Source organism: Pan paniscus, chromosome 8 (genome assembly GCF_029289425.2).
Source record: "Pan paniscus chromosome 8, NHGRI_mPanPan1-v2.0_pri, whole genome shotgun sequence".
NCBI classification, from domain to species: Eukaryota; Metazoa; Chordata; class Mammalia; order Primates; family Hominidae; genus Pan; species Pan paniscus.
The window spans coordinates 98,866,717-98,887,759 of record NC_073257.2 but is presented as its reverse complement, the minus strand read 5'-3'; the positions used below and the strand labels follow the sequence as shown (position 1 = coordinate 98,887,759).

At 39.9% G+C, this 21,043-nt stretch overlaps 1 protein-coding gene and 1 non-coding gene across 9 annotated transcripts in view; both read right to left on the bottom strand.

Moving 5' to 3' along the window:
- BMPR1A (bone morphogenetic protein receptor type 1A) overlaps positions 1–21,043 on the bottom strand; it is a 171,036-nt gene that overhangs the window by 32,332 nt on the left and 117,661 nt on the right. For all 8 annotated transcript variants that reach the window (XM_063607783.1, XM_055093096.2, XM_034931037.3 and 5 more), the window contains 3 exons: positions 16,427–16,645; positions 2,293–2,455; positions 279–381 (listed from right to left, as the gene is read on the bottom strand). In XM_063607783.1, coding sequence (XP_063463853.1) covers positions 279–381; positions 2,293–2,455; positions 16,427–16,493 — 333 coding nt within the window. In that variant the 5' untranslated portion in view covers positions 16,494–16,645. The remainder of the gene's footprint in view (positions 1–278; positions 382–2,292; positions 2,456–16,426; positions 16,646–21,043) is intronic.
- LOC112441110 (U1 spliceosomal RNA) lies at positions 2,784–2,948 on the bottom strand. Its single transcript, XR_003029084.2, has one exon. It is a non-coding gene; the product is annotated as a U1 spliceosomal RNA (small nuclear RNA).

The following is a 21,043-nucleotide window of genomic DNA, read 5'->3' as shown; positions in this document are numbered from 1 at the left end:
TCGCAGCACTGCACTCCAGCCTGGGCAACAGAGCCAGGTGCTGTCTATGGAAATAAAAAAGGAAATTGTAATCAAACAATTAGCTTTTCAGAAATGATTTAGTTATAAATTCTACATATGAATACAGGACAGAATCTAGACAGTAGGTATTCCTCCAATATATTTACTGATGTGAACATACAGCGATGTGTACACCAGGCATGTTTCTCCTGGGGGAAATCGATGCTTTCATATGGCCCCTCCCTTCTTTGTCTCATGGGTCCCAAATTATATCTTACTTTGCACTGAAAATCAGATCCTTCATATTTCATACACCCTGAAGCTAATGTGGTTTCTCCCTGGTCATCTTCTTCTATGATGGCAAAGCAATGTCCATTAGTTCTAAAACAGAAAAAAACAAAACAAAACAAAACAAAACATAAATTCACATAGAAAGTACTAATGAAATTTGAGTCTGAATGTGAACAGGTACAGATGGCCTTTAATACTTTGTTTTGTGACTTAGAATTGCATTCACATGTGATTTATTGGCAACGCCAGAGGTTTTAAGACAAATGAAAGTTATGTCTGAGCTAAGATCTAAAAGGCCAGTGACAACCCTTTGTCAAGAAGAAAAGGATTTCAATTAAACAAGTCCTCCACATAGGAGTTATGTGACTTCTCTTTGCTAATCAGTCATGTGATCACAGAAAGCTGATTTATAAAATTTTATAAGTCATGTTTTGAAAACATACTTTAAAATAACTTTGTCTCTTTTTACCCATTTTTTCAGTACTTCCATATTGTATATGATAATAGATAAAAAACTTTTCTCTGAAACATACAAATAGGCTTAATGACCAAAAAAAAAAAGGGGACTAAAAGGCACCTTTTACTGAATATGATGGGAAAACAGGGAGAGGACTTTTTAATAAATTTTCAATAAATTTACATATATATATAATGAAATTCTTATTTTAGTGTTAGCATCCTGGAGTTTCCCCTTAATATATTCATATAGACTTCAACAGGTATGGGAGAAATTTCTAAAAGCTTTTTCTGTGCTCCTATTTTTTGTTAATATCAGGAATTGTGCTGCTTCTACTTAGAAGAATTTTGCAGAATTCTTGGTTTTCTGTTAGGAGAAAATGTTAAGTGTGGGGTAGAATTCTGTTAAAATGGATGATTCAGTTTTACTCTGGGTTACTAAGCTACTAACAGACAGCCCATTACATCAGGCAGGTACTACAGACAAGAAGTTTAGCAAAACATTATTTGGTGACATAGCAGAGAGCGGCAGTTCCCTGCTGGCAAACTCTCAGGAAGGTAAAAATGGACAACTAGTCACAGTCAGCCACGCAGAGCCCACCACCACCAGGGGACAAGCAGCAAACCTAAGACACAATGACCGTCATGCAGGTTCAAGAGTTTACGTGTAAAGTTTCATGCTTTCTATCTGGTCCATTCAGGGAACATACAATTATTAAAAGTATAAAACATGACATTCATTATTGCCTCTATAACAAGGAGACAATTAATTGACTGATGAGGTTGAGTTGTTCAGGCAATTTTTTTTGGTCTTATTAAGTCAATATGTCAATGTTTCCAACAAATATGGACTAGAATTACATGATCATATATAAACACGTTGTGCAGCTAACACGAAATACACTAGAAAAATTAAAATCGTTTTATAAATCAGATTTGGATTGGTAAATTCACAGGTAAGAAAAAAGCATAAAATTAACACAATATGATTTATATATATCTGCAAAATATTTCAACTAATTAAGAAGTAGGAGGCCAGGTGTGGCAGCTCACCCTAGTAATCCCAGCACTTTGGGAAGCTGAGGTGGAAGGACTGCTTGAGCCCAGGAGTTTGAGACCAGCCTGGGCAACATAGCAAGACCCTGTCTATAGTTAAAAAAAAATTTTTTTTTTAAATTAAAAAGAAGTAGGAGGTTGTCAGTGAGTTTTCTGATTTCTTTTTTGGTAACCTCTAAGTTTTCTAAAATGAGCATCAATAAATTTAAGATTAAAAGATCATTAAAAACTCAGATGTTAAACAAATACTAGATCCCTTTGATCTTATTTTAAAAGCTGCATTATAACATAATTCTAATATAGTAACTCACCTATCAATCATTTAATGGAATAATGTTCTAATATACAAAACAAAAGGCTTTTTGGCCTTCTGGAAAGATACCATATATGAATGAAAAAAAACCGCAGACAAGTTTAATAATTCTTAAAATAGCACTAAATGCAACTCTATTCTCCTAACTCTTAAGAAGGGCTGCATAAAATACTTACATGCATGTGTTATTAATAGCATCATCTGGGCAGTGCCCTGAGCAATAGCACTTTAAAAAAGGCAAGGTATCCTCTGGTGCTAAGGTTACTCCATTTTCTGACTTTTTCTGGTCGGAGTCTGATTTCATCCCAGTGCCATGAAGCATACTATCCAGATTCTGTCCTGCATTCAAATATGGAATTTGTAAGTAAATCATTTCTGAAAAGCTCATTGTTTCATGACAATTTTCAATGAGAAAAAGTTGTTAAGCTTTCTTATCACAATAATTGTAGCTAGCATGTTTCTTTAGAAATATAAATTTCATTCATACAACAAACAGACATACATTATTATGCACAGAATTACTGCACCAGGTATTGTGGGGTACATGAAGACAGCTATATCACAATCTTTGCACTAGTGAAAGACAAACAAGAGTGGCGCAAGGCAGAATACAGTCAAATCTTGTTTTTTATATTTTTAAAATAACTTTAAAAAATTTTAATTTAACCAGGGAAAAGCATGAACGCAGTCCCCCCCCACCACAATTATGCAGTTGGGTTTCCCACATTTGGGGAAATCGCAGGGGTCAGCACATCTGGAGTGCAATGAATAAGCCTCGCCCTGGGAAAACCACCTTCGTGACTGTGGTCTCTCCCCTGCCAGGTAAAAGTATATAGTCATCACTTGTAAGAAAGGTACAAAATGGGGAGAGACTTCACAGAAGTCTGTGAGAGTTTCCAATCATTAAATAGAGACAAGTTATGATTCTTCTTTTAACTCTTTGGTTCAAAACTTGTGACCAGCTTTCCTTTATTTGTGCCTCTATGTGGAAAAGGAGTTACTAAGCATCTTGCTTTGGCCTTTAATTGCTTAAGTAAGGAAATCATGAGAGCATGGGGACCAATCATGTTATCTAGAGATTTTCACCTCGAGGTCATTGGTTTGAATGCAGACGATGCTGGCAGAAACTGAAGGTTATAGAAGGGCAGCAGTTAGCTCACAGAAATGGAACTATGTTCTTACACTAGAGTCTAGCAGACTGCAGTGACAGATACTGTCATATTTGGTACTAAATCTTTCAGGCTGGAAGCAGAACGGAACTAAAAAAACTGTTCTAGTAATTACTTCCTCTCTCTGACTCAGCTAGGCCATTCTTTGTGGGTTACTCTCAAGGGAATGAAAGGTGGAACCAAACAGACAAGTGTATATGTATTTCATTATAAATGTTAAATAAGTGATTCAAGACACAACACAGACTTGATTTTACATTTACCATACCGATGAGATAAACTACTGAAAAGACAAAAAATATCACATATGCACACACTGGTAACAGAAAAAGTGCTGCTAAATAGTGTTTTGATGATTACATGCCTTCAGTTTCAATAATTTTCACTTTTTTTTTTTTTTTTTTTTGAGACATGGTCTCACGCTATTGCCCAGGCTGGAGTACAGTGATGTGATCAGAGCTCACTGCAGCCTCAACCTCCCAGGCTCAAGTGATCCTCCCACCTCAGCCTCTGGAGTAGCTGGGACCAAGGGCACATGCCACCATGCCCGGCTAATTTTTAAATTCTTTGTAGGGACAAGGTCTCCCTATACTGCTCAGGTTGGTCTTGAACTCCTGGGCTCAAGCGATCCTCCCGCCTCAGCCTCCCGAAGTGCTGGGAATATAGGCGTGAGCCACCATGCCTGGCCAATAACCTTCACTTTCTTAAACTGAATATTTAATAAAAGAATTTGCTACTGAATGAGTATAGAAAACATTTTTATTTGAGATAGAGTCTCACTCTGTCACCCAAGCTGGAGTGCACTGGTGCAATCTCGGCTCACTGCAACCTCCGGCTCCCAGGTTCAAGCGATTCTCCTGCCTCAGCCTCCCGAGTAGCTGGGATTACAGGCACCCCACACAACGCCTAGCTAATTTTTTTGTATTTTGTTGGTAGAGACAGGGTTTCACCATGTTGGCCAGGCTGGTCTCAAACTCCTGACCTCAAGTGATCCACTTGCCTCAGTCTCCCAAAGTGCTGGGATTACAGGCATGAGCCACCGTGCCTGGCCAGGAGAGAAAACACTTAAAAAAAAAAAAAAAAGCTGGAAGTTTGTGTACATACATATATTACTCATCCCCGCGCCCCCCACACCACTCTCCTTTCAGAAATAAATTCCGTAATATAATGTCAAGGCTTCCGTTGGATCTGATTGCTACAAAGCGGAAAGACCTCCTTTATGTTAGAAACATCAACTGTAAGAGATGGGGTGGGTGAAGCAGGAGGTACAGGAAGGGAAGAAATCCACTGAGCAGGAAATGAGGAGACTGGGATTCTGTTATGCCATGGGCCTACCCCGCTTTACCTAGCTGGATGGTCTTGGGCAAGCCATGTCACCTTTCCAGGCTTCATTTACTCTATAAGGCTATAGGACTAGAGGACAGGTGAGGGAACCTGACCAGCTTTAAAATCCTATTACATTAACAGAAGACACATATCAATTCAGCTCTGGAAAACAAACAGTATATAATATATCACAGCAATTGATTTTTCAAAAATCTAGTGACACAGAAAAAGCAGTTTAGTGTGGCAGAAATATCACTTGAGATAACAGCAAGAAGTGAAGGGTTCAAGTCGCAGTTACGGGCACAGCTAAGTTACTCTCTGAACCTCAGCTATCTATAGAAAATGGGGATAATAATTCCTGCCTAATTCAAATCAAAAGGTTATAGGTAGATCAAATGAATATTTACTAAAGTGCTTAATACATGTAAAATAGTATACAAATGAAGATGTTACTAATAACAAAGATCGTAACACTAAAAGATCACTGATACATGAAAAACTCAAAGTTATATGAAACTTCCTAGAATACTATTTGAATTCATGAGACAAAAAACTCAATTACAGTAGTTGTATCTGGAGCTTATATTATTGCCAAATATTCAACAGAATACTTAGTAGGGGTCTATTATGTGCAGGCAAGGTATTAAATGCTAGAAACGCAAAGATGTGGCATCAAAACCACATATGTGGCCTTGAGAAACTTGGTGGAAAGCAGAGGGGGAATAAGCACAAAAGCAAATAAATACAATGTGAAAAGTGACAAAATACAAAGGCCAGGCGCGGTGGCTCACGCCTGTAATCCCAGCACTTTGGGAGGCCAAAGTGGGCAGATCACCTGAGGTCAGGAGTTCAAGACCAGCCTGGTCAACATGGTGAAATCCCGTCTCTACTAAAAATATTAAAAAATTAGCTGGGCGTGGTGGCAGGCGCCTGTAATCCCAGTATTCGGGTGGCTGAGGCAGGACAATCACTTGACCTGGGAGGTGGAGGTTGCAGTGAACAAAGATCAAGCCATTGCACTTCAGCCTGGACGACAAGAGCGAAAATCCATCTCAAAAAAAAAAAAAAAAAAAAAGTGACAAAATACGGAGGTGTTTACATGTAAACAAAGGAAAAGGCTCATCCTAGGTGTCAAACTCAAACTGATCTTAGATGTCAAAAGTAATGAAATCTAAGCTACATCTTAAAAACTTGCAAGATTTCACCAAGCGGATATTGAATACAAAGAAAAGTAACAGGAAAGAGCCTCTCTGTGCTCTCCCTAGGGGACAGCGCCCACTCTGTTGATGGTTCCTGGATGTACCCCCTCTAGCCATGACCTGCTTAGACATCTCCTGACTGACTTGTCCTAAATGAACTCTTGATTTGCCTCAAACCTGGTCTTACCAAAGTCTTCTGGCTCAACCTCCAAAATGTATGTCAATTGTTTTCATTTTTCTCCAACTCCGCTGTTGTCACCAAGGCCCATCACATCATGCCTCTACTAAGGTAAGAAGTCTCCAACTGTTCGCTCTGCTTCTGACTTGGTCCCTGCAATCCATTTTCCACAGAGCAGCCAGAGACATTTTATAAACACAAATCTGTCACTCCTATATAAAACCAACCAACGGCTCCACAATGCACTCAGAATAAAATCCAACCTCCACTGTGTGCTCCCAGGGCCCAACAGGACCTGGGTCCTGCAGGCCTCACCATCATCACTTCACTTGGCACATGGCCTTCTGTCAGTTCTGAACATGTCAATCTCTCGCCACCCACAAGTCCCGTGTATTTACAAAGAATAAACTACGAGCCCTGGGGTGGACTGGGGGAATAGGTTATATTTCAAAACAAACACCCACAAAATATTTAATAGCTTACATGTTTAAGTATAACATCTCAGGAAAAGATGAAAACATATACATACAAAGAGACAAACAGTTACAAGAGACACATGACTATACACAGGCATATTTACAGGTCCTTGTCATCAACGGCAATTTTTGGCATCAATGATTTTACTAGATTTTTATTCCTGGCTAAGTAATTTTTCATATTTTCCCAATAATTTATTGGCTTCCTTTTTCTACAGCAAATAAATGCCTTCTGCCGCAACCTTAAGATAGAATGTCTACAACAGAACTCAGATGGCAAACGGTTGGTAAGACCAATGGGCTACTGATGCACTATACATATGAGATAATCAGCAGTGGTAGCCTAATGAATTCTACAACAACAGTCTGCATCATTAATTAAACAGAAACCAGGAAGACATCAGCAGAAGGAAAGTCAAGTACAAGGAAGCAAGAACTAGGGAAAAGGTGGCATGTCTACAACTGTGCTGTCCCATATGGTAGCCACTAGCGACATGTGACTTAAAATGTAGATGAATTAAAATGAAGTAAAATTAAAAATCAGTTTCTCACCCACACTAGTCACAACTCAAGTGCTCAAAAGCCACATTTGGCTAGTAGCTATCACACAAGACAGCAGAGATATAGAAAACAGGTATTGGTTTTGTGGGCCCCAAGGTCTCTGTCACAACTATTCAATTCTGCCGACACAATGCAAAATCAGTCAGACAACATGTAAAAAAATGAACATGGGTGTGTTCCAATAAAATTACTTATGGATAATAAAATTTGAGTTCCATATAATTTTCATGTGTCATTAAATATTCTCTTGATTTTTCTTCAATCACTTAAAAATGCAAACACCATTCTTCACTCATGAGCAGCACAAAATGCAGCAATGCGCTGGATTTAGTTTGTGGGCTATAGTTTGCAAATTACTGATATAGAAATTTCCATCACCAAACAAAGTTCTGTCATACTATGTTGGTCTGGGAGGAAAATCAAAGGGAGAAGAAAAGAAAAGATTTTGTGGCAGGGCCAGAAAGCATAGAAATGGGCTTTTCACATCTGATAGGATATGTGAATGATTAGGCTTATTTTATGACACTTTTGGAAGGCCAATAAAAAATTATAGTTAGATGTATTTCAGTTGAACATAAAAACTGCATAAATCAGTTAACATTAACCAAACTTGGTTCTGAACCCATTATCAAAAATGGGTTGATACATTCCGACACATGCTGACACATGTCCGACACATACTGACATGCAGTGTCATCCATAATGTCACTGAATGGCAAAAAAAAGCTTCTAGAAACATGAATATAGTTATTGCATTAAAAATCATATGCTTGGCCAGGCGCGGTGGCTCACGCCTGTAGTCCCAGCACCTTGGGAGGCCGAGGCGGGTGGACTGCCTTAGGTCAGGAGTTTGAGACCAGTCTGGCCAACATGGTGAAACTCTTGTCTCTACTAAAAATACAACAAATTAGCTGGGCATGGTGCTGTGAGCCTGTAATCCAGCTACTCAGGAGGCTGAGACAGAGGAATCACTTGAACCAGGGAGGTGGAGGTTGCAGTGAGACAAGATCACGCCAATGCACTCCAGCCTGGTCAACAGAGTGAGACTCCATCTCAAAAAAAAAAAAAAAATCATGTGTTTGCCAGGCATGGTGGCTCATGCCTGTAATCCTAGCACTTACGGAGGTCCAGGAAGGTGGGATGCTTGAGCTCAGGAGTTCAAGACCAGCCTGGGAAACATGCTGAGACCTGGTCTCTACAAAAAATTTAAAAAATTAGCTGCGTGTGGTGGAGCACACCTGTAGTTCCAGGTACTTGGGTGGCTGAGGCGGGAGGATCCCTTAAGAACCCAGCAGGCTGGCAGGGAATGGTGGTTCAGGCCTGTAACCCCAGCACCTTGGGAGGCCGAGGTGGGTGGATCACCTGAGCTCAGGAGTTCAAACCAACCTGGCCAACATGGCGAAACACTACTAAAAATACAAAAATTAGCCGAGTGTGGTGGTGTCTACCTGTTATCCCAGCTACTCGGCAGGCTGAGGCAGGAGAATCGCTTGAACCCAGGAGATGGAGGTTGCAGTGAGCTGAGATTGTGCCACTGCACTCCAGCCTGGGCCACAGAGCAAGACTCGTCTCAAACAGAAAAAAAAAAAAAAAGTCACACGCTCAAACAAAGTTTACACTGTTGAACTCCTTTTATTGCATTATGATCACAGTATGTGGCCTTTGAGGAATTTTGCTTTTTGTGTTTTTTTGTTTTGAGATGGAGTCTCACTCTGTTGCCCAGGCTGGAGTACAATGGCACGATCTCCACTCGCTGCAACCTCTGCCTCCTGGGTTGAAGCAGTTATCCTGCCTCAGCCTGCCAAGTAGCTGGGATACAGGCGCCTGCCACCACGCCCGGCTAATTTTTGTATTTTTAGTAGAGACGGTGTTTCACCATGTTGGCCAGGCTGGTCTTTTTTTTTTTTTTTTTTTTTTGAGACGGAGTCTCGCTCTGTCGCCCAGGCTAGAGTGCAGTGGCGTGATCTCAGCTCACTACAAGCTCCGCCTCCCGGGTTCACACCATTCTCCTGCCTCAGCCTCCTGAGTAGCTGGGACTACAGGCGCCCACAACCACGCCTGGCTAATTTTTTGTATTTGTAGTAGAGACGGGGTTTCACCGTGTTAGCCAGGATGGTCTCTATCTCCTGACCTCATGATCCGCCCACCTCGGCCTCCCAAAGTGCTGGCAGGCTGGTCTTGAACTCCTGACCTCAAGTGATCTGCCTGCCTCAGCCTCCCAAAGTGCTGTGATTACAGGCATGAGCTAACGTGCCCAGCCAAGGTGTCTTATACTTAACTGAAATATTATTTCAAAATTACCCACGATAATCCAAGGGTGACGTGGGTGAGGGAGAAGTGCATGGGGGTAGAGAGGAAACAGCCTTGGTCATCAGTTGATACTGTCAAAACTGAGTGACAAGTTCATGGAGTTTCATTATATTATTCTCTCTACTTAGACATATGCTTGAAATAAGTATTTTTCCTATAAGTAGTTTTTGATGGTTTTTTTGTTTGTTTTTTGAGATGGCGTTTTTGCTCTTGTTGCCCAGGCTGGAGTACAGTGGCATGACAGCTCACGGCAACCTCCGCCTCCCAGGTTCAAGCGATTCTCCTGGCTCAGCCTCCCGAGTAGCTGGGATTACAGGCATGTGCCACCACACCTGGCTAATTTTTTGTATTTTTAGTAGAGACAGGGTTTCTCCATGTTGGCCAGGCTGGTCTTGAACTCCCGACCTCAGGTGATCCGCCCGTCTCAGCCTCCCAATGTGCTGGGATTATAGACATGACATGAGCCACCGTGTTGGGTCTTTTTTTTTTTTTTTTCCTAAAAGTAGTTTTTAAAATACTCAAATAAAACAATAATATATTCTCATAGCATCCAAAAAAAAAAAATTGAGCCCCACGAGTAAACCAAAAAGTCCTCTTTGGGCCCATCTAATCCCCTTCCCACTCCTTAAACATAACCACCATTATCCGTTTGGTGTATATGCTTCTTGTCCTTTTTCTATTCATTTACATATATATGTTTGAAATGAAGTATTCTTCCAGAAAACTTTTTATTTTTTTGAGACAGGATCTCAATCTGTTGCCCAGGCTGGAGTTCAGTGGCCCAATCTCGGCTCACTGCAACCTCCACCTCCCTGGTTCAAGCGATCCTCCCACCTCAGCCTCCCGAGTAGCTGTGACTACAGGCACATGCCACCATGCCTGGCTAATTTTCGTATTTTTAGTAGAGACAGGGTTTCACCATGTTGGCCAGGCTGGTCTCGAACTCCTGAGCCACTGCACCTGGCCAGAAACCTTTTATAAAAGTAGAGAAAACTGTACAATGAACCCACACATACCCATACAGCCCAGCTTTTATCATGATGAATTCATGGCCCTTCTTGTTTCACTCCCTCCCCCTTTCATATAATTATGAAGCTAATACCAGATATGTCCATTTATCTGTAAATATTTCAATGTGTATCTCTAAAAGAACTTAAAAAAAAACCACAGTTATCACACCTAAAAAAATTAATAGTAATTCCTTATCCTTACCAATATCATCAAACATCAAGGCAATGTTCAAATTTCCAATTATATTATAAATGTTATAAATTGCTTTCTAATTTCCAATTGTATCATAAATATTACAAATTACTTTAGTAGTTTCCTTGAATCAGGATCCAAATAAGCTGGTTGTCTCCAAGTCTCTTAATCTACCAGTTTCTTCTGCCTCTTCCTGTCCTTGAGATTTACTTGAAGACATTGGGTAACTTGTCCGGTATTTACTAGTATAGTATTTACCACAGTCTGGAATTTCTGATCACATCCTCCTGGCATCATTTAACATGTCCTCTTGTTCTCTATGGATTTTGTAAATGGTAATTAGCTCGAGAGCTGTGCTGTCCAATAAGGTAGCCACAAGTCACATGTGTCTATTGAGCGCTGAAATGCAGCTGCTCTGTATGTTGTGGGCAGGAGGGAACCAAATGCCTGCTTATCTCTGTTTTTAAGGTCTAGATTCACTAATTCAATCGGCATAGTATAAAATAATGTATCTAATCCTATCATTTCTCTTTTTTATGACTTGGAATACATCTATGAGATGCTTTCCCTCACCTACTAATTGGATACAGGTGGCACAGTTCATGTTAGAAAGGCAAGATTAATGTTTGATTTCTCCCTCTATTTACCAGTTTTCGAAATTAATGACTTCATTAGCATCTTTTAACAGTAACCAACTAGTTTTGTTTTCTTTTTTTGAGACAGAGTCTTGCTCTGCTGCCCAGACTAGAGTGCAGTGGCGTCATCATTGGTTCACTGCAGCCTCAAGCTCCCGGGCTCAAGTGATTCTCCCGCCCACCTCAGCCAGGAATACAGGCACACATCACCACACTCAGCTAATTAAAAATTTTTTTTTGTAGAGACCAGCTCTATGTTGCCCAGGCTGGTCTGAAACTATTTTTTTTTTAAAGGGACTCTCAGTTTAGCCGTGGATGTTCTCAAACTCTTGAGGCTCAAGTGATCCTCCTGCCTTGGCCTCCCAAGTGTTGGCATGTACAGGTGTAAGTCACAGCCCTCAGCCCTAACTAGTTTTTTTCTTAAGTGTTATTACAAACACGTGGATTTAAACATATTTGATTTGTTTGAATCCACTACTATTAGTATTCAATTCAAACTGGTCACTGAATCCTTTGAACTTTTCCTTGCTTTCTGGCCAAGATACCAAGATCACCTTGCTCTTTCCCTGCCAAACTTGAACTCAGTGATTTCTCCAAGGAGTTCTAGATCCTTAGTGAAAAAAGATAATCAGATACTACAACTGGGTTGTTACAGGTGCTTGTTGCTATTGGGTTGGTCAGTGTAAAAATATATGGCTAAGAAAGCAGCTTTGCAACTTGCTTTTTTCACTTTAACTGTATTCATCCATTAAACCAAAATGTACTGAGTAACTACACGGTGGTAGCCACTGTTTTAAGCCCTGGGTGACTAGAAGAGTAAACAAAACACAGTCCCATATCTATTAAAGCTTACAGTCTTCGACGGAGAAAGACAATAAAGATGAATAAATACTGACATTTGGTACTATTTTAATATTTATTCATAGGTAAGTGCTACAATACCAAATAAAGCAGGTCATTTTCTAGCATGGGAAAGGAGCAGAGTGCCTCAGAGTGGAGGTCACTAAACCAAAGGCCAGGAGAACAGGCAAAGCAGAGGCCAGTGGCTAGGTCAGAAATTCTCAGAACACACATCAAGACAAGATATTTAACTGTGTTTAATGGAGTGAAACCAAAGAGATCAGAGCAAACAGAATGTAGGACCACTACAACTTTACAGGAACTGTACTGCCAAAGATATCCCAGGCTGACTCAGTCAGGCTGTGAGTTTTCAATCCATAGGACAATTTCCAGTAATCAGACCTCCATACTAACAGAAAGCAGGCCGCTAAAGCTGTTCAGTCTCCACAAAGATCATCCTCCACTAATTCCAGCTCAGATGTGACCATGAAGACAGAAACACTAGCCAAGGAACACCAGAGACAAGGCAAATCCTCCCAGAAAATAAAACTGGAGGCTGACAAACAGGTTAAGCATCATTAATCTACATGCTATGGAGCAGTGAATACTGAGGTTGTTTCCAATTTTTCTTCCTCTGAATGGAAGTTTTATATAGTACTTATCCCACTTCATCTTTATCACTGGATACTGGGTATACTGTGCACTGATAATTGCTTTTAGCCACACACTGCTGGACCATGAAGAGGCACCTGGACCCGAAGGAGAGGGCTTCCCACCAGCCAGAAGTCCTGGATTAGTAGCTGCGTGTACTAAATGGATGCAACTCTGGGGTATAGAACCCCTTGAAAAGGAACTGAAAATTTCATAGCAACATGAGCATTTTAGCATATGTATGACGTCAGGTCGACAAATGTGGTACCCAGCAACAGATACTCTTATTCTTCTCCTCCTTCCCTTGCTGGCAACAGGCATGTGCACATGTACACACACATTAAGGGTCCGCCCCTCCTCCACGTGATTCAGGGAAGCGCAGCCCTCTACTCTCAGCAGAGATAATCGTTGGTCTAATCCAACAATTTTAGTTCCATTCCCCTTGCCAGTGATTTAACACAAGAGCATATAATGAATTTTGGCCACTAAGATTAGAAGGAAGTCTGTTGGGGAGAGGGAGTGAGTGAATGGGGAAAGATTTATCAACTAAAAAGAGACACAAACAGATTTCCCTCTTCTTTAACTGAGCATTGTCAACTCAAGCTTACCTCATCTGCATGTGATGTCTAGTCTCTCAGCAGCCACATTGTGACACTGTGGCTAACCTGACATTTAGAGATGGCACAGTTGAAAAGACAAAGAACTTGGGTCTTGATGAGCCACATAACCAACTACAGTCCCCTTATATACAGACTTCCTGTGTGTTACTACATTCTCTTTATTGTTCAAACGTTTTTTAAAAAAATAAAAATCACCTAGCCCAAAATGTCATGTTTAAGCTCTTTTAATTTTTTTTTAATTATTTGTAGAGGAAAACATTCTAATTGATGGAAAAAATTAAATCTCTCCCAGATCCTTTTAATTGTCCAATTGATACCTATTTTCCCCCTTTTCCCAGCTAACCAAACTCTGATTTTGTTTGGGGGAACAACACACCCAGCCCTAGGCAATGGATATAGATTAAGACAATTGTGACAATCCTGTTTCTCTGTTTTCCAGTAGCTCTTGCTATTAGGAATGATTAAGACTTAAGACAAAATCTGTGACACTTTTGCTTTCCTGGTATCAGGTCTAGTTGAGGCCAGTGCTGACCCTTTCCCCGTTTTACCTGCCTCAAATGCAGATAATAGTAACCACTTGGGAACCACAAGGGAAATGTCAAGAAAATTACAGACATGCCAGCCTTGACACTACTCAATAACTGAATGTACAGCAAACATCTACCACCTATGTTAAAAATAAATCTCTATTGAAGTCATTATTAATTACTTAAAACTAAAATCCATTTCTGAAATTTGTGACAAAATCCAAAAAAGGGACTACATATCTATCCAACATTAATATATCCTGTTGTAAAATTTGTCACCAAGTCTTAAAAAACAAGAACTAAGTATCTATCAGCTGTTAATATCAGATGACTCATTTTTCTGTTCAAACCTAAGTAACTTTATCTCAATGTAAAGCACTTAAATCTATACCCTAACAGTTGATGGTCAAAACATTCTTGTTTATATCTAGGATAAGCATTATTATTTCTATTTTACATCAAGGAAACCAAGGTACAGATAAGTTTATTTTCCTGAGACATAATTCAAAACAAGATAAAGCTAGAGCTAAAGTCAGAAGTTATTTCCATTAATACCATTCTACAATCCTTCCTAATGATCTCTCAGAAATAACTTTTCTACATTGGTTTTAGCTTTAAGAGCAAACATTTGTATGTTATTTGAAGCAACTATCAAAATAATTTTTTGAAAGGAAATGTAACAAATTTCACTCTTTATCAGAGAAATGTAATTCTTAATAAGATCTTTTGCTTTTACATAGTAACTAATTACCAACTTATTCCATCTAATAAAAGTTTATTATAGAACAATGTGAACTGGGGCGAGGACTGAGAATTTTGTATCATATTGCCTACGTGTGATCTAAACAGATTTTTAAAAAATTTATGCCAAAATGGAGATTACCTGGAAGTGAGGTAGCAAATATAATATTACTATGAATTTAACTCATCTTCAAAACTATAGCAGCTTTGGTTGATGCTGATCAACAAGGCATGTAACAGATATTGAAGTAAAGGTATTGTACTAAATAATTTGGTGTTTCACAAGTAAAAGTGGCTTTTGCTGAAGGCTCTGTATTCTTAGCATGGTAATACTAAGGATATTGTTGTAATACTAAGGATATTGTTATAATACTAAGGCAAAATAAAAAGAAGCTACAGATTTCATTCTATGTTTGTGCTTTAAGATGAAAATATCAGCCGGGCACAGTGGCTCACGCCTGTAATGCCAGCACTTTGGGAGGCCGAAGTGGGTGGATCACGAGGTCAGGAGATTGAGACCATCCTGGCTAACACGGTGAAACCCCGTCTCTACTAAAAATACAAAAAATTAGCTGGGCGTGGTGGCGGGCGCCTGTAGTCCCAGCTACTCGGGAGGCTGAGGCAAGAGAATGGCGTGAACCCGGGAGGCGGAGCTTGCAGTGAGCCGAGATGGCGCCACTGTACTCCAGCCTCGGTGACAGAGCGAGACTCTGTCTCAAAAAAAAAAAAAAAAAGATGAAAATATCAAAAGCTTTATGGTGTTAATCATGTTTCTTCTTAACAGCAGATATTAATCCAGATCACTGTGATCAAAACATTAGGAAAAAGCAACCTGTGAAGTAAAAAACTTGAGAACGAAGACATCCAGTAAGTTTTATCTAAAATCCTCTTGCACAACAGTACTGTCTTTTCAGCTTAAAATATTATCCCACTTAAACCATACAGGAAAAAGCTTATGTGCAAATACAGGCCATCTGGTCCTAAGAGTCATCACAATAACTTCCTGTTTGGGAGTTCTAAGCTGTGAACACATAGTAGCAAAATTACTTTATTGGTCATAAACAAACTGTCAGTGCTCTATGAAGAAATTTTAGTATTCAGCACAGACAAGTGCCAGTTATCTTTCTAAAGTCTTTTAACAACAATAAAATGAAATTTTTTGGTTGGGGCAGGGACAGAGTCTTGCTCTGTTGCCCAGGCTAGAGTGCATTGGTACGATCTCAGCTCACTGCAGCTTCCACCTCCCGGGGTTCAAGTGATTCTCCTGCCTCAGCCTCCCGAGTAGCTGGGATTACAGGCCCCCGTCATCACACCTGGCTAATTTTTGTATTTTTTTGGTAAAGATGAGGTTTTGCCATGTTGCCCAGGCTGGTCTTGAACTCCTGACCTCATGATCCGCCCACCTCGGCCTCCCAAAGTGCTGGGATTACAGGTGTGAGCCACTGTGCCTGGCCAATAAAATGATTTTTCAATTATTATTTACACTTGCTCCTTATTGTATTTTAAAGGAGAGAGGAATTTTGAAGCTCAGCCTGGACTACCTATTACCCTGTCTTTCAGCTACTAACTGAGGTGGCTTTACATACTTTATCTCATTTAATCCTCACAAGACCTAATGCTGTCTATCATCACGCCTATGTTGTGAAGGAGAAGATAGACTCAGAGAGACTGAGATTTCAAAAATACTTGAAAATGTTTCCATCACAGCCAAGTTAAAAAATTATTTGGCACGTGTTTCATCTTTGCTTCTTTCCTAAAAGCTGCCCTAGTAGGCTGGGCCTAACTATTCAAACAGGGATGAGTTGAAAGAACAGAAGCAAGAAATAGTGCTTTTTATATACACACATACATTACTAAAATGAACACTGATTTACCTTGAACACGAGAAATGATGAACAAATAGGCTCCCAATAATCTGATGTAAATGTATAGCTGAGTCATTGTTCAATTGTAATGTTTCCTGTGTACTGTCACCTTTAATAATTGGTCTTGCTACTTCACCAATTTAAATGACTATCATTCAGTGAGATTTTCTTGTAAAAGATCACAAGCACTTGACAATGACTTCAACTCCCACTGCTTTCTTACGACTCCTGAAAGACAAAAATATTTAAAAGGTAAGGAATACAACTGAATTTTGGAAATTTTTCAAAAACTAAAAGGGAAACAAATGCCCAAACACACCTTTAAACAATGAAATACATTTTAAAAGATTAAAGGTATCCTTGCTTTTTTTTTTTTTTTTAGGCACTATAATTTCAAACTTCAAATAATTTAGTTAATAGGCTGCAACCTCTCCTGACCTCAGATTAGCCATATGTACAACAAGGGAAGTATATTAAACAATCTCAATAGTCCTTTCTGGCTGTTCTAATTATTTTATTAATAACATGAAAATTCCCAACTATATTAAGACTTAAACAGGAAAAGTTAAATTTAAAACATAAGGGTAACCATCAACATTCTTGCAAATTCTAGTAGATATAATGAAAACACCCTAAGTCTTTCTAATAAATAATTTATTCTATAGATAGAAGAGGAAGCCGACCTAGAAAATTACACATATTAATTCATTTTATTTTATTTTATTTGAGACAGAGTTTGGCTCGTCGCCCAGGCTGGAGTGCAATGGCACCATCTCGACTCACTGCAACCTCCACCTCCCAGGTTCAAGTGATTCTCCTGCCTCAGCCTTCTGAGTAGCTGGGATTACAGGTGTGTACCACCACACTCGGCTAATTTTTGTGTTTTTAGTAGAGATGGGGTTTCACCATCTTGGCCGGGCTAGTCTCAAACTCCTGACCTCAGGTGATCCGCCAGCCTCAGCTTCCCAAAGTGCTAGGATTACAGATGTGAGTCACCATGCCAGGCGAAAATTACACATATTTAATTAAAGAGGGTGCTTCATCATTAAAGGAAAAAAAAAGAAAAAGAGCCAGGTGCAGTGGCTCACACCTGTAATCCCAGCACTTTGGGAAGCCAAGGTGGGCAGATCACCTGAAGTGAAGTCAGGAGTTCAAGACCAGCCTGGCCAGCATGGTGAAACCCCATCTCTACTAAAAATACAAAAATTAGCCACGCATGGTGGCGGGTGCCTGTAATCCCAGCTACTCAGGAGGCTGAGGCAGGAGAATCACTTGAACCCAGGAGGCAGAGGTGCAGTGACTCACGCCTGTAATCCCAGCACTTTGAGAGGCTGAGGTAGGCAGATCATGAGGTCAGGAGATCGAGAGCATCCAGGCTAACATAGTGAAACCCAGTCTTTACTAAAAATACAAAAAAATTTAGCCAGGTGTGGTGGCAGGCGCCTGTAGTCCCAACTACTCAGGAGGCTGAGGCAGGAGAATGGCTTGAACCCAGTAAGCGGAGCTTGCAGTAAGCTGAGACTGCGCCACTGCACTCCAGCCTGGGTGACAGAGTGAGACACAATCTCATAAAAAAAGAGGAGAGGAGGGGAGGGGAGGGGAGGGAAAAAAGCAGTATCTTAAAGAAATTATTTCCTAAAATATTGCAAATTTGACTTTATTAAGATGAAACTGAACTTCTAATACGGATGACATGAAACAATCTCTCCAATTAAGGTTTGGTGATTATTAATATAGACAGTGAACTTTTAAAGGCCTCAAAGTAAAATTGTTAAATAAATAACGGGGGAAAAGGCTAATTAGTATCAAGATACATATCATTCTACTTTACCCCCATCCCATTGTTTCATGTGGTTTGATTTTATTGACTTTCAGCTTGAACTATTCCTGAATGACAAAGATCTTGCTTATTTATGACACAATGACCCTGGTGTGATTTCTACATTAATAACCTGAGCTTTCTATTTTATAATATCTAAGTAAGAATTTTCACTTTAATTAGCTTTCCAAAGTTATTTACAGTACTGAGGCAAAGAAGGTTTACAGTGAGGTATCATTTACACGTGTATGTTATATGTGGCTTAGTTCTAAAAATCCCTGCAATCTCTTATTTCTGTAATATAAAATTGTTTCCCATTACATAATGCTTAGAGAAAAAGATGTAAAGTCTAAAATAACTATAGAATAATGTTTGCCACATGATTTAACAGCATTTCTTTGAAAACTTCTTGAAATAATTCAACTGTCATTCTAAGGATATATGTTCCAGGTTTCCAATTCAAGAGAAGTTTCCAGTGTATTTCCAATCCTAATCTCTCTTCCTCATTTCAATTTTCCCACTAAATATTTCTACTAGAATCACACTCCACCTGTCTAAATCAAACCCACACCTTTCTTGCTTGCTCCTCCACTGGCTACCACTCTCCAGTGGATACCATGCCAGAAACCCTGGCTTTGGTCCTGCCTCCCTTGCTAGGTCTCCACCCCTCCCCAAATTTTCACTTATTAATTTACTCACTTATTCACCAACAACATCTTTTTTTTTTTTTTAATTTAATAGGGGTGGGGGCGGTGGGTCTCGCTATGTTGCCTGGGCTGGTCTCAAACTCCTGGCCTCAAGCAATCCTGTGGCCTTGGCCTCCTCCCAGAGTGCTGAGATTACAGGTGTGAACCACTGCAACTGGCCTGCATCTAGAGTACATATTACCGACCCAGTGTTAGGTACCAGAAATACAAATATGAGTATGGTTGTTCCTGCTGCAAGGAACTCACAGTCTTGGGCAGGAGACTGACCGCTATGCCTTGTTACATCTTTCATTGTCACTGTTTCCTCATTGGCTTATTTAAAGCTAATATGTGGCCTTGTCTCATTAGAGCCACAACCAAGGCACCCTGCAGAGCTGGCTGGTCGCAAGACTCTAAGTGCTTTCCCTTTCAGAGGAAAGGACTGTGTGTGAGTTCCTTCCGCAAAAACATCCATGACCCTGCTACCCTGGCATAAGTTCAAATTCTGGATCTGCCTTTAACTTAACCTCTCTGAATTAGTTTCCTCATCTTTAAAACTGGAATGAGGCCAACTGTGGTGGTGACCGCCTGTAATCTCAGCTGTAATCCTGGGCTCAAACAGGATCACTTGAGCCCAGAAATTCCAGGCTACAATGCACTGTGATCACAACAGTTAAGAGCCACTGCACTCCAGCCTTGGCAACACAGCAAGACCCCATCTTAACAAACAAACAAATCTGGAATGATATTTATTAACTGACAGTTATTTTGAGAACCAAATAACAGCAAACACATATTTAAAATAATTTTTAAAATAAAAAATTAAATAAATTTAAATATTTTTAAACTTAAGGAACTCATATAAAATAATAGCTAACACATATTAACCTCTATGTGCCAGTACTGTCATAAATGCTTTGCATATATTAAGTTATCAAACCATCAACCAACTTATTTAAAGGTTAAATTATTATTTTAATTTTACAGATGAAGAAACAGGCAAGTAGACTTTAAGGAACTTATCAAAGATCACACAACAGGTTAAGTGGCAGAGTCATAATTAAAATCAAGGAGGTCTGATTCCAGATTCTACATGTTAACAACTATCCTATACTTCCCTGCCTGATTTTATATGTATTATATAATGTAAATACACATTTTAAACTATTTAGGAGAGCCTGGTACATAGTAGGTGCTAAATAGAAGTTTCCTCCTCTCATCCATGTTTACAACACACTTGCCAACCTGGCAAAGGAAGTCACTAACAGGTGCTATCCATAACAATTCAATCTGCAAGAAATTTTTATAGACAAAAAAAGCTGTGATAACTTGTATGGAGAACAGCCATCAAATCTTCCCTGACTATGAGCTCAATACGTATTGGTATTGATGACAACTCCTAAGACATGCATGCAGTCTGAGAATGAAGGGAAATGCTGCTGTAATCAAACAGGACAACCATCTTACTGTATTCCACCTGGCCAGGCGTCCTAAGCACTTGAGAGAAGAATGACAGGAATGCAAAGGACATAGCAACCACTCCACTTGAGATACAACCAAAAGAACCCAGGGACTTTGCTCACAGAGTACATAAGGAATAAAGTTTGAGTGCATCTTTGTCAAAGAGATGACCAACATGATAGAAAGGGAGACTGGACTAAATTTTTTTTTTTTTTTTTTTGGAGGCAGAGTCTCACTCTGTTGCCCAGGCTGAAGTGCAGTGGTACAACCTCAGCTCACTGCCTCCTGGGCTCCAGGCAATCCTCCCACCTCAGCCTCCTGAGTAGCTGGGACCACAAGCACGTGTCACCAAGCCTGGCTAATTTTGTATTTTCTGTTGAGATGGGGTTTGCCATGTTGCCCAGACTGATCTCGAACTCCTGGACTCAAGCAATCCACCCGCCTAAACCTCACAAAGTGTTGGGATTACAGGCGTGAGCCACCACCGCCTGGCCCTAGACTAAATAATCTATGTTATCCCTTCCAATGCTGGAGTCCTATGGAAACAGTGTTCTTGCTGTTGAATTATTAATTTATTCCCTAAATGTTTATTAAGTGTCTGTGCTATGCATGATTCTGTATTCGATACCAAGAATACACTGTTCAGAGCCAAACAGGCCC